Below are 13,968 nucleotides of genomic sequence, written 5' to 3' on the forward strand. Positions count from 1 at the left end.
AAATCTAGAGTTAAGTAGATTCATTATGTGAAGTGCATCCTTATTGAGAATGGAATTATACTCATACTTCATAGGTTGAAGTTTGGAGTATGTTCGGGACTTGTGGTTTAAAATATATTGAGACTCCAAAAGCTTAATATTTTTGTCTAGGTCATCAATTATTTTCTTCTTTTTCTTGTTTTGGCCTGTGGCATAATTTATGATAGCACTCCTAATGGTCACTTTAAAGGCATCCCACCATATATTAGGTTTATAGTTGCTGATACAGTTATATTCAAAATAAGTATGCATAACATTTCTGATGTGGTTCACAAAGTCCTCATCATGCAGGAGAAGAGGATTAAATCTCCAAGGAGGACTATTAGATTTAGGTCTAAAAAGAGATATAGCGAAATGATCTGAGACTGTTCTGCCCAAAATAGAGGTCCTTGTGATAAATGGCATGAGAGAACATATAAGAAAATAATCAATGCGGGACAAGTGAAAAAAGTATAGTTCCTGTCCTTAGGATGCAATATCCTCCAGGAGTTCACCAATCCAAAGCATCTGATGAGATCCTGTAAAGAATTGTGAGATTTGGGATATCTATAAGGACATTTTGATTGTCTATCCAGTACTCCATCTTGAATCAAATTGAAATCTCCCCTATAACAATATTAGAGGAACTAGTATGGGCCAGCACATCAGTTAATTTGTAAAAAAAAATTGGGAGAATCTGCATTGGAGGTATATATGTTAAGGAGAGTAGTGATTGAATCCTGAAAATTAAGCTCTAAAAATGTCCATCTACCTTGAGTCATGTACTTGTTTGGTGATGGTAGCTTGTAGAGACTTATGTATGAGAATGGCAACCACATTATCAGTTTGTAGCCAAGAAAAAAACAAAGCTGGCATATGAAACAAATAAGTCAAGGAAGTTATCAGTGTCCGAAATGAAAGGTAGTTGAAATGATTTTATGTTTATAGGTGATCCGTAGAGCCAGGGATTGATATGGCTGCCGCTACAAAAAGCAGAATGAAAAATCATGGAAGAAAGGCTATTTACAAGCACATGTTTTAGCTTGCCACATTGCTCAACAGGGAGAAAAACCTATTAGGTATCTTCTGGAGAAGGATGAAAATGAAGGCATAGGTTGAAATCCAATCATCAAAATGAGACGGGTCAGTAGTGAAAATACAGGTTAGTTGGCAATATCAATGCGTTCTGGGTGAAAATGAGTCCAGATAAGCCTGAAGAGCTTCCGGGTCATCGAAATTATAGGTGTGGTTGTGAAGAGTAACTCGCATCCAAGCCAGGTACATTAATCCGCACTGAGCTCCCAGCTTTTTGAGAAGATATTGCAGAGCCAAAAAGGATTTTCTTTTCTGCACTGTAGATTTGTTAAAATCAGGAAAGAAGAGTACTTTCATGTCTTCATATAATATTGGTATTTTTATCTTGGCCTTCTGCAGAATTAGTAGAGCTTGAGGGTATTGTAAAATTTTCTGAATGAAAGGTTTAGGGTATTTTTGATGATTAATTTTAGAAATGAGGCACATTCTATTTCTAGCAGCTTTTCAAGTTGCAGATCACGGAGTATTGGGAGAAGAGTTTCAAAAAAATTCGAAAGGATCTGAGCCCTCAGCACCCTCTCTGATCCCAAGAATCATAATATTGTTTCTGTTTGGCCTGTTGTTTTGATCTTGGGTTTTCAGGTCATTAATGTCCTCTTGAAGTGCCAATAGTGAAATGATTGTCCTGCAATATGCCTTTGGCTGATAGTTCATTCATAATATGCTATAAGGAGATTTTGCCGTCAGCAGTCAAGGCCATTTTAGATGGTGATTGAGCCAGCCTCATGTTTGTGGCACTTAGAAGCAGGCATAGGTCCCGAGGTTGATTCAGTCTTCAAATTTTTTGTAGACATTAGTAGATTTAGAGTTCAATAATTGGTTAGAGCAAAAATATTCTTGTTCTTGCTGCCAAAAATATAGAAATTCACTGGATTCTTATAAGGAAACTCGGGAATTTAACTCTCAAGTGTCCATGCTGAATGAAGCTCACCAGTGCCTCCTAGGGTAAGATAACTCTAAATGACATGCAGGGGGAAGAGAGTTCCAAAGAGATGGTACTAAAGCAAAAGAAGCAGAGGGACATGTGGAAGTAAGTCTGGTCATTTGTGAGATGAAGCGGATTGAAGTGAGTGTAACAGCCGATAGGGAATAATGAAAGAGGCCAGTGTTTAATATCTTAAAAGCCATTGTGATAATTTTGTGTTCAATGTGGTATTTTACTGGAAGCCAATGGTGTTCTTTCAATAGGAGGGGGGGGGGGGGTAACATGATCGAAGTGCCGTGCATGAGTAAATAACCTGATTGAGGTGTGTTAAATAGTTTGAAATGTCTTGCTGGATACCATTGGAAGACCTGCGTAAACAAGATTACAGTAATCACGTTTTGAAGTAACCAAAGCTATAGTAAGGTTGCATATGAAGAATCATCTATGTACGACCAAATATAGTGACTAAGTCTAAGTGAATAGAAACATGGTTTTACAACAGATGAAATTTGCAGAGTGGATGTAAGCACATTGTCAAAAGGATCACCTAGGTCGAGCATATTGCTGGTCAGTTTAATATGCATATAATGGATAGTGAGAACTACAGATGGAGTAATTCCAGAATCTGAAACCCAGAGAGCAGACTACTTTGTAGGATTGAGAACCAACCAATTATAACTAAGCCAATCATCAGTGGAATCCAGAGAAACTTGTAATGATTGAAGATTAGGACTAGAGGGATCCTGTGTAGATACTAATAGAATATCATCAGTAAAGATGTCAATGTACTAGTAACAACCAGGTTTATTGATTAGCTAAAAATTTTTCATTTTTAGCTAATCATTAAACCTGACTCCACTTAGCTGCCCATTTGTGGCTAGCATTGTTTTTTGTGATTAGAATTGTGCTTAGTGGAGATTGAAGTTTTCTGTTTTGTGCTTCCATTAGTATAGATGTAACTATTTCACCTGAAATTATTAGATGAGTAACGCCAACAGATTCAAAGAGATATTGAAGAATAGTGGTGAAATAACAGCTCTAAGGAACACCACAATGCAGAGAACAGGAGGTAGAGAATGATAACAAAAAGGAAACTTTCAATGTTCTATAACTGAGAAAACTTGCCAGTTCTCTTTGAGTCCCACCAGACCAGTCTTGAGCCCATCCATAGTTTGTACCATCAGTTTGTTTTCTATCTTCTGAAGCATAAAGATTTTGGCTAGATCGTTATTCCAGTTGGATCTTTAGTCTAGAGAAGGGGTTTCAAAGTCCCTCCTTGAGGGCCGCAATCCAGTCGGGTTTTCAGGATTTCCCCAATGAATATGCATGAGATCTATGTGCATGCACTGCTTTCAATGCATATTCATTGGGGAAATCCTGAAAACCCGACTGGATTGCGGCCCTCAAGGAGAGACTTTGAGATCCCTGGTCTAGAGGGCTTTAGCCTTTGTTAATGGTTCTCTGTTGAACAGTTCATTAATTCCTAGGAGACCGTTATCCTTTTAATGTTGTTGTTGTTCTGCTTTGTTATGATATACTGATTAGCCATGAGACCTCACACAGAGTTCTTAATCAATGATATCATAACTCAGTAGTTCTCGGTCTCTAACACAAATTTATGGACTGGTCTGGGACTTAAGGAAAGAAAATTAGCAAGTATGAACTAATCTAACCGTTGTGAAAATGTGTTCTTTTAAAGACTGAAAGACTGAAAATATGCTGCATAATTTACAATTGAGTTTTATACTTGCTGAGCTGAATATTTTCTATTTCAGGATTACCTTTTGTCATCTACCTTTCCAAAGTAAATGGCTGTATGTTGGAACAGAAAGGGGAAATACACACATTGTAAATATTGAGTCTTTCATTCTCTCTGGATATGTTATTATGTGGAACAAGGCAATAGAACTGTAAGTGCTGGTTCTTCAATTTCTTCACTGATGTGTCATCTCTTCTTATGCTTAATGATTATTTTTCAGAATAGACAATTGAGAACATGGGGTAATTTTGTAACCAGGCACCTGATAGGAGCCTGTTCTGTAAAGAAAAGTAAGCTTTTTATTATAATGGCTGGCAAAGTGTGTGCACCTATGTTCTAGAGATAAGTGTAGTGAAGATGTCACAGCCAACTGATGGATACAAGTCTTATTTGAAGTGAAACAGCTGAAATTTGTAAAAACAAACAAAGTCCCAACTCGGATCCAAGTTTCGGCGACTGTGTCGCCTTCCTCAGGGGACAAATATCAAGCGTGTTGGATCCTAGTTGGGACGTTATATGTTTTTGCAAATTTCAGCCGTTTCACTTCAAATAAAAGACTTGTATCCATCAGTTGGCTGTGACATCTCCAGTGCCTCTTCTTGTTGTTTTTTTGCATAGCAGTCTGAGGCTTGTTTCTCTTCTTTCCTTTCCTCCTTGAGATAAGTGTGCAAGTTTGTGCCCTGCCCAAATTTTGCCTACAAATACATTCCATCAAATATGCTTGTATTTATACAATAATGCATAGGTGTATATTTGGCATATATACAGTTATATGCTGGTATTTATACCTATATCAGGTGCCTAAATATAGGTGCCTTCCTTATAGAATTACCCCCTTAATGACAAGTAATAAAAGTTTGTTGTGAATTTTTTTTTTTGAAATGGTGTTTTAAATGTAGGTTTGTGATATTAGGGTTAGAAATCTGAAGGCAATATTAAAACCTCATGGCTATCGTAGCTAAGTGGATAATTTTTATTTTTCTATTATTTCTAGCCCTCTCCATTTAGGCAAGACCACTGAATGTGCAGCCCCAAAGTTTCAACTGATATTTTATTCATTTTTAGTGAGGGCTACTATTTGGGTAGTTCCATTAAATAGAAAAAATTATTTGGATAATGGCTGAATAGTGCCACTATCTTAATACCTTTGGGTCCTACTCCTAATATTCCCCTGTATAACACATTTTGTTCTGTGGTTAGATTTTGAATTGACATTGAATTAATCCAGAAAATTTTGTGAATTGGTAGCCACAGAACCTTTGAACAAGAGCACTTAAATTTAACATTGGGTATAGCCACACATACATGCTTTTAAATATTGACCCCCTAGGGTTCTCATAGTGAACATGGCAGAATTCTATCTTATCAGGCCGATATATGGGATAAACATCTTGATAATTTTATATTGAATTCCAACACCTACCTGGCATTTAGAAAATTGTTAAAAACATACATGTTTTGTAAATTTTTTAACGAATGGATTGTAATTCACTGAATGTCCAGTATCTTTATTCTGTAAACCGCACAGAACTGAGAGGTAGCTGCATTATACAAGCATATTGTTATGTTAACTGCATTACATGAAGAAATACTTCCCTTCTATTTGTTTAAAATATGCTACCTATTAGTTTTTTTTTAAAACATATAAAATGATGGTAGATAAAGACTACGTGGCACATCCAGTCTGCTCATCCACATCATCTTTTATCTCTTCCTCCCTGTAAGACAGACATGTCAAACTCTGGCCCGCGGGCCAAATTTGGCCCGTGGGGTAATTAAATTTGGCCCGTAAGAGAATACCCTCCTGCTTGCTCTCTGCTCAGTGGCGATGGAGGAAAGCAACCACCAGCTACCGGGTCAGACACAGGAAAGGACCGGCCATGAGACAGCGAGAAGAAGTGTGCAAGAGGGTGAGGACGAAGGGGAGGGAGAAATGGAGGCTCCGGGTCAAGAAGAGCTCCCCCTGCAGCTGTACTTCCAGAGACGCAGTTAGCGTGTGACTCGTTCTTACAGCTCTCACTGTGTCCTTAGATTACAGTACCAGCAGGGGCTGTTTGTGAATACTTCCGGCGGCAGCAGTAACAACGGCGATACCTGGCAGGCAGAGTCAGCAGTCTGAACAGGCTTCTCCTGGCCTGCTCCGCTGGGGATTTTCTTCTGCCACGTTACTGATGATGCGGGAAGAGGGAGCACTGGCGGTTAGGCTGTTCATGCTGCTGCTGTTGTAGGAGGCCCAAAAATTGATGTCTCATGGAGGGGAGGGGGAGAGGTCATCAATCAGGAAGTGCTGCACAGGGGGATAAGAGGGCTGGAAGGCTGTTGCACAGGAGGATAAGAGGGAGAACATAAGAATTTGCCACTGCTGGGTCAGACCACTGGTCCATCGCGCCCAGCAGTCCGCTCACGTGGCCGCCCCCAGGTCAAAGACCAGTGCCCTGAGACTAGTCCTGCCTGCATTTGTTCTGGTTCAGCAGGAACATGTCCAACCTTGTCTTGAATCCCTGGAGGGTGTTTTCCCCTATAACAGATTCCAGAAGAGCATTCCAGTTCTCTACCACTCTCTGGGTGAAGAACTTCCTTATGTTTGTACAGAATCTATCCCCTTTCAACTTTAGAGAGTGCCCTCTCGTTCTCCCTACCTTGGAGAGGGTGAATAATCTATCTTTATCTACTAAGTCTATTCCCTTCAGTATTTTGAATGTTTCGATCATGTCCCTTCTCAGTCTCCTCTTTTCAAGGGAGAATAGCCCCAGCTTCTCTAATCTCTCACTGTACGGCAACTCCTCTAACCCCTTAACCATTTTAGTGGGTCTTCTCTGGACCCTTTCGAGTAGTACTGTGTCCTTCTTCATGTACGGCGACCAGTGCTGGACGCAGTATTCCAGGTGAGGGCGTACCATGGCCCAGTACAGCGGCATGATAACCTTCTCTGATCTGTTTGTGATCCCCTTCTTAATCATTCCCAGCATTCTGTTTGCCCTTTTCGCCGCTGCTGCACATTGTGCGGATGGCTTCATCAACTTGCTGACCAGTACTCCCAAGTCTCTTTCCAGCGGGGTCTTTTTTTATTTATTTTGTTTACATCACAGAGCCAGGGTGGGGTTGGAGAGGTTGTAACCCTATACTTCTGCTAAAACTAAGGGGTCCTTTTATTAAGGTGCGCATTTAGCGCACACTAAATCGGTTAATAAAAAAAATTGGCCTGCGACTTATCCTATGTTTTAGATTTCAGCCCCTTATGTGATTGAGTTTGACACTCCTGCTGTAAGAGAACCCACATTCCTGTCCCATGTTTTCTTGAATTCAAATATAGTTCTTTTCTTGACTACCTTCACCAGGAGGTCGTTTCACATATCTACCACATATTTTCTTAGATTACTTTGGAGTCTCCCTTCAATTTCATCCTATGCTTCCTTTTGGTTGAAAGATCTGTCTCTTGTGCATTTATGCTGAGGAGATATTTAAATGCCTCAATCATATCTCTTCTCTCATATCTGTCTTCTAAATATAGAGGTCTAAGAGACTGTGTTTATATGTTTTATGATAAAGACTAACTGAACATTTTAGTAGCCTCCTTCTGGACAGACTCCATCCTGGTTATATCTTTTTTTATCACCCCAAGTCTCTTTTCTTTTGAGCACAGAAGTACTTCTCCTCCTAAATGATACTGCTCCCTTGGGTTTCTGTAACCCAAGTGCATGACTGTATTTTTTAGCATTAAATTTTAGTTGCCAATTTCTGGATCATTCTTTTAGTTTAGCTATATCCCTCCTCATGCTCTCCTCTCATCAGGGATGTCTATCCTATTACAGAGAAGTAAATCTTATCTGACAGCCCTTCTGCAATATCACTCACAGAGATGTTAAAAACAGCTAGACCAGGGAACAATCCCTGCAATACATCATTGGTAACATCCTTTTCCTTCAAGATAACTCCATTTACCATTACCCTATGTCAGTGATAGACAAACTCATTTGTCAAAAGAGTCAAAGATCAGCATTATGACGATTAAGATTTCTTTTGAGAGCCAAATTTCTTTTCAAGAACCATGATTTTAGGAGTCGTTTTAAACTAGCTACTAACATTCAATAAAACTAGATATTTATTGACAAAAAAATATTTTTTACATTAAAATATAAATATGACAAAACATGTATTTAATGACACCCCGCTCGCCTGCCCGCTCAAGGGTGCCCACACTTTTTGGGCTTGTGAGCTACTTTTAAAATGACCAAGTCAAAATGATCTACCAACAATAAAATTTTAAAAAAACACAAAGCACACTGTACGCAGAGAAAATGTTAATTATCATTTATATTCCGCGGGTTTTCAAAGACGTCAAGGCAGATGACTTTAAGCAATGTTACCTCAGTAACAACTATATAAAAATAGATAAATATACCCCCTCCCCTTTTACTAAACTGCGATAGCAGTTTTTAGCTCAAGGAGCTGCGCTGAATGCCCTGCACTGCTTTCGATGCTCATAGGCTCCCTGCGCTAAAAACCATTATTGCGGTTTAGTAAAAGGGGACCATAGTGCAAAATATAGACAGCAGATATAAATTCTCAAAACAGACACATTTTGATTATTAAATTGAAAATAAAATCATTTTTCCTACCTTTGTTGTCTGGTAATTTTATGAGTCTCTGGTTGCACGTTATTCTTCCGACTGTGCATCCAATATTTCTTCCCTTCTTTCAGCCTCCTGTATGCTTCCTCTCCTCCAGACCTCATTCCCTCCCCAAACTTTTTCTTTCTTTCTCCCTGCTCCCTTCTTTTGTTCTCTCTCCATGCCCTCTTTCTTTCTGTATATCTGCCTTTCTCTCTCCATATCCCCTTTCTGTCTCCCTATCTTTCTCTCTCCATGCTCCCTTTGTCTGTTTTTCTGTCTCCCGTCTCCCTTTTTTCTTTTTGTCTCCCTGCCCTCCCCCAAGCCACCGCCATCGGGGAACAGGCCACCATCGCCATCGGGGAACAGGCCGCCGCTGAGTTCTGAGCTCTCCCTGCTTCCCTTCCCCATAAAGAGGGTGAAGCACCGGGCCGACCAACCATCCCCACCTGACATCAATTCTAACGGAGAGGAAGTTCTGGGCCAGCCAGGCAGCCAGGTCCTCTTTATGGGAAAGGGAAGCAGATTGGGCACTCCTGCTCTAGCTAGCAGAGCCACGAGCTGCACTCAAGTGGCTAAAGAACCACATGCAGCTCGCGAGCCACAGTTTGCCGAGCACTGCCCTATGTCTTCTTACATTTAACCAGTTTCTAATCCAATTAGTGACATATCAGTTGAGATCAAGGGCACTTAGTTTATCGATTGCCTATGTGGAACTGTGTCAAAGGTTTCACTGAAACCTAAATGCAACACATCTAGCACTCCCCCTAAATCCAACTGTTGGTCACCCAGTCAAAAAAGTTAATCAGATTAGTCTGACAAGACCTTCAACCATTCTACCTTGGATCTTGTAATCCATTTGATTCCAAAAAACACTCTATCCTCCATTTTTGAAGCATTTCTGTTAATTCACTCACCACTGAGGTAAGACTAACTGGGGACCACATCCACCTTTCTCCATTCCTCGGGGACCATTTCCGACTTTAGAGAAGCATTGACAAGTTCAGCTAGCAGAGCCGCCAGAACCTCCTGAATTCCTTCAGTACCCTCTGGTGTATGCCAGCTGGCCCAATTATTTTGTCTACCTCACCTGAAATTAGGTTGAGTTCTACCACATATCCGTTCTTATTAGCATTTGGATCATTCCAAGTCAAGTGGATCAATTTTGAAAATCATCCAATGTAGCAAAATTGACAACCCCATCACCTAGAGGCCATATCGATAGCCAGGCAAGGTACCAGCCATGGATTGTTGAGCGTTATTTAAGGGCAAGACAAAAAAAGGCACAGCTTAACAAAATTGCTTAAACTGGCTTGTGAATAAATGTACTTCTTACCTGATGTTGTTGTGGGTACATCAAGGGAAGCAATAATTTGCTGTTCTGGAACTCAACAGGTGTCTTTACAGGGTGGCTAATAAAATGACTTGGGGACCCTGACATACTATTTGAGATAAGTTTTCACTTTTTTATATTTTGCATCGCTAACACATTGAAGATTGTTATATTCTAAACATAAGAACATAAGCAGTGCCTCTGCTGGGTCAGACCAGAGGTTCATCATGCCCAGCAGTCCGCTCACATGGCGGCCCATCAGGTCCAGGACCTCTATCTGTACCCTTCTATCCCCTTTTCCTTCAGGATGGTGGATGGTGAGACTTATTTTGGCCTAGTTTCCCATGTGGTTTTCAGGTCTCTGAACATATAGGGGCTCATAATCGAAAGAAATAAACGTCCAAAAACTGGCCTAAGTTGGCACTTGGACGAACATTGTCCAAATATGTCCAAGTGCCGATAATAAAAACGACCTAGGCCTTCATAGAGCTGCTGAACGACCAAAGCTAAATGGGGTGTTTCAGGAGGAGTGTCGAGGGCGGGAGTTGGGCGGGATGTGGGCCAGCTTAGACTTAGTCGTACAGCATGTATAACCGAAAGTTTTACAACAGAACCTAGACGGAACTTGGACGTTGTGACTTAGACTACTTAAAACATGGTCTAAGTCACAACAACCCACCTAAAGTCACCAGATAAGCACTGCAAACACATAAAACAGACCCCCACACACTACCACAGTGATCACCGACCACTACAACCCCATAAAAATCGTAATCGCACCTTTAAAATTCAGCCTCCAGACCATCATCACCTGGCAACCTGGCATAGGAAAGCCTAGTCGTCCAGCACAGAGGCGGCTTAAGCCATCTTGGGGGTGGGTTAGGGACTCATGGAGAGGAGGACCCATGCCCATAAGTCCCTGTAATCACTGCATTGATATTGGAACATGTGCACTCCCCTATACACCCCTAAAACCCTTTTTTTTCTGGCATTTAAGTGGCTCCTGCAGCCATAAGGGCTATTAGGGTGGTAGATAAGTGGGCCTAGGGCAGTGGTCTCAAACTCAAACCCTTTGCGGGTCCACATTTGGGATTTGTAGGTACTTGGAGGGCTGCAGAAAAAATAGTTAATGTCTTATTAAAGAAATGACAATTTTGCATGAGGTAAAACTCTTTATAGTTAATAAAACTTTCCTTTAACAGTTAAAAAGTTTTACCTCATGCAAAATTGTCATTTCTTTAATAAGACATTAACTATTTTTTTCTGCGGCCCTCCGAGTACTCTATTTTTTCTGCAGCCCTCACATTTAAAGTTTAATATCTTTTCTTTCTCAAAACTGGCACATTTCAATCACTATATTGAAAATAAAATCATTTTCTCTACCTTTGTTGTCTGGTGACTTTATTTTTCTGTGCTTTCAACTATATTTCCAGGGCCTTCTTGTCCTTTGACTGTTTTTCTCTCCGTCTTCACTTTCTGCCTTGCATCCATTTTGGCATTAACTTAATGTTCAATTTTTCTGCTTTCTTTTCAAAATCTACGTTTCCATGACTTACTTCCCATCTCTCTCTTCTTCCATCCTATTTCCATGGTCTGGCATCTTTTTCCTTCCTTTCTCTCCCTCCCTCCTTCCTTCCTTTCCCTCCCTCCTTCCTTCCTTTCCCCTGGTCTGGCATCTGTCTCCTTCCCTTCCCCCATGCCCTGGCATCTCTCCCTCCCCCTCCATGGTCTGATATCTCCTTTCCTTCCCTCCCTCCCATGAACTTGGCTTCTTCTCTTGTTCCTCTCCTCTCCCTTCTCCTTCCTTCCCTCTCTTTCCCCAATTGGGTGCAGCAGCAACAGAAGCAGCATTTCCCTTCCCCCTTTCCCTCCCTCTCCCTTTCCCAGTACAGCAGCAGCAGCATTTCCCTAGGGTCCTCCTTTCCTATGTAGCAGAAGCATTTCTCTTTCCCCTCCCCTTCTGTTCTCTTCCTTGTGGAGCAGCAGCGTGTCTGGCCGGCTCGTTCCGTTCAAAGCCGCGGGTGGCGGCTCCTTGCGAGATCCACGCCTGCGTCTGAAGCCTTTCTGATGTTGTGGCATCAGAGAGGCTTCCGATGCAGGAGTGTATAGCGCGAGGAGCCGCCAACCCGTGGCTTTGAACGGAACGAGCCGGCCAAACACGCTGCTACTCCAAAAGGAAGGGAAAGGGGAAGAGAAATTCTGTTGATTGAATCCAGACTGTGGGCTGCAAATAACACCTGGAGAGCCACATGCGGCCCATGGGCTGCGTGTTTGAGACCGCTGGTCTAGGTGATTTTGGAGGTGGTTTGGGGGGCTCACCATGACCTATAAGGGAGCTGGCACCCTTTTTGTGAAGTTCACAGCATTGCCCTGTAAGGTACCCCACTATTTAGGTGCAATGTCTGAGTGTTCAGTCCATCACTTTGCAGATCCCTCCCACGTCCAACAGGGCTTGTTCTAGGCATTTTTGACTTGGATGAAAAGTTGGACGAAAATGTGGTATAAAGTGATTTAGCGACTTGGACGATCAGATCGGCAAGATGTATAATTAGACGATTTTCGAAAGAAAAAAAATTTTGGATGTATTTTTCAAAAATGTGTCCTAGGGTGTTTTTTACTTTGTAATGTAATGTAATGTAATGTAATTTATTTCTTATATACCGCTACATCCGTTAGGTTCTAAGCGGTTGACAGAAAATATACATTAAGATTAGAAATAAGAAAGGTACTTGAAAAATTCCCTTACTGTCCCGAAGGCTCACAATCTAACTAAAGTACCTGGAGGGTAATAGAGAAGTGAAAAGTAGAGTTAGAGGAAAAATAAAAATAAAATAAACATTTTAACAAGACAGCATTGATCTAAATATTTTGGACGACTTGCGACTTAGACGAAAACGGACTTAGATGTTCCTTTTGATTATGCCCCTCCAATTGAATAGAGCAAAAAAGAACTAGTTGTAAGTATTATGTGGAAGGGTTCACTTTATTCTTGACTCAATAAAATGACCTGTCAGGACCTTGGGGAAGGGGGGAGGTGCAAAAAGTTGACCATGACATCAGGTTCCTTAGTTGAGATCTCACATATGTGGCCATTCCATCAAGAATTGTCATAAATGCAAGTTAAATAGTGACCACGTTGGAGGCTAGATAATTGATGAGCAGGAAAATATTCATGTTCAATCACACTTAACAATGAATGAATTGGTGTCATTTGAAATTTTGCTAATGCATGTTGTAGTTGCATCGATGGGCTTAAATTGATTTCCCCTTGTTCCAGCAATGCATGATCTTTGCTAAAACTCTTATCCTAAACAGTTCTGATTGATTCAATATCCTCCTTTGGGATAGAGAAAATTTTGATACCATAAGAACATAACATAAGGACACTTTTGTCACAGAAGTCAAGCAGATCCTTCGGTACCAAAATTTGGTTTTTGAGGGGGCTTGTAAAATAGCATGAGCAGCTAAATGTTTTATGGTTCCTCCAGTCACATCACAGGGTGATTTTCTATGACTGGTGCCCAAAAAAGTTCCATTCAGCTGTGACATGAAAGTCATTATTATGATTGCAAAGATTAAGGCCCTCTTCTATCAAACTGCGCTAGCAGTTTTTAACATGGTGAACCGCGCTGAATGGCCCGCGCTGCTCCCAACACTCATAGGAACTCTATGAGAGTCGGGCGCAGCATGGGCCATTCAGCGCGGCTCACTGCGCTAAAAACTGCTAGCGCAGTTTGATAGAAGAGGGCCTAAGGAAATTTTTGCGTTGAGCAGCAGAATCATTGCTAAAGTAGTAAATATACTCTTCTGGTACAAAAGGCACATTAGTATTGACCAGTGGGTTATTTTCCTCTAACTGCAAGTTCATAGAACACATCATCTACCTTTTTCAGCTCCGCCTCCTTCCTCACTGGGCTGTGCTTAACTCTTCAGACTCTTTTTCTGCACACAAGTTGGACGATATCTTTCTGTTGCATCTCCTCCGGAATTAGTACGAAAGGTGTTCAATCCATGCTCGTGAACCGGGTCTTGCAGAAATCCACACATTTTCTTCATCTGAGAAAGACAGAGCCCTCTACAATTTTCATTTCTGCAAGTGAACTGTGCAGAAGTCTTTCTTATCTGCTCTGCTTCTTTTTCTTATTTTTTCCTCTTAAGTTCATTTCTTTTGGTGGCTTTGGTGCTGTGAGACCATTTTGGAGTAGTTCTCTGCTGGGGAAAGGAAGCA

At 41.1% G+C, this 13,968-nt stretch overlaps 1 protein-coding gene across 6 annotated transcripts in view; it reads left to right on the plus strand.

Moving 5' to 3' along the window:
• STXBP5L (syntaxin binding protein 5 like) overlaps positions 1-13,968 on the plus strand; it is an 815,959-nt gene that overhangs the window by 149,781 nt on the left and 652,210 nt on the right. For all 6 annotated transcript variants that reach the window (XR_004539193.1, XM_033941651.1, XM_033941652.1 and 3 more), the window contains one exon: positions 3,814-3,948. Coding sequence is in view for 5 of the 6 variants with exons in the window: in XM_033941651.1 (XP_033797542.1) it covers positions 3,814-3,948 (135 nt within the window). In the remaining variant the exon portion in view is untranslated. The remainder of the gene's footprint in view (positions 1-3,813; positions 3,949-13,968) is intronic.

This window comes from Geotrypetes seraphini, chromosome 4 (assembly GCF_902459505.1).
Source record: "Geotrypetes seraphini chromosome 4, aGeoSer1.1, whole genome shotgun sequence".
Lineage (NCBI taxonomy): Eukaryota > Metazoa > Chordata > Amphibia > Gymnophiona > Dermophiidae > Geotrypetes > Geotrypetes seraphini.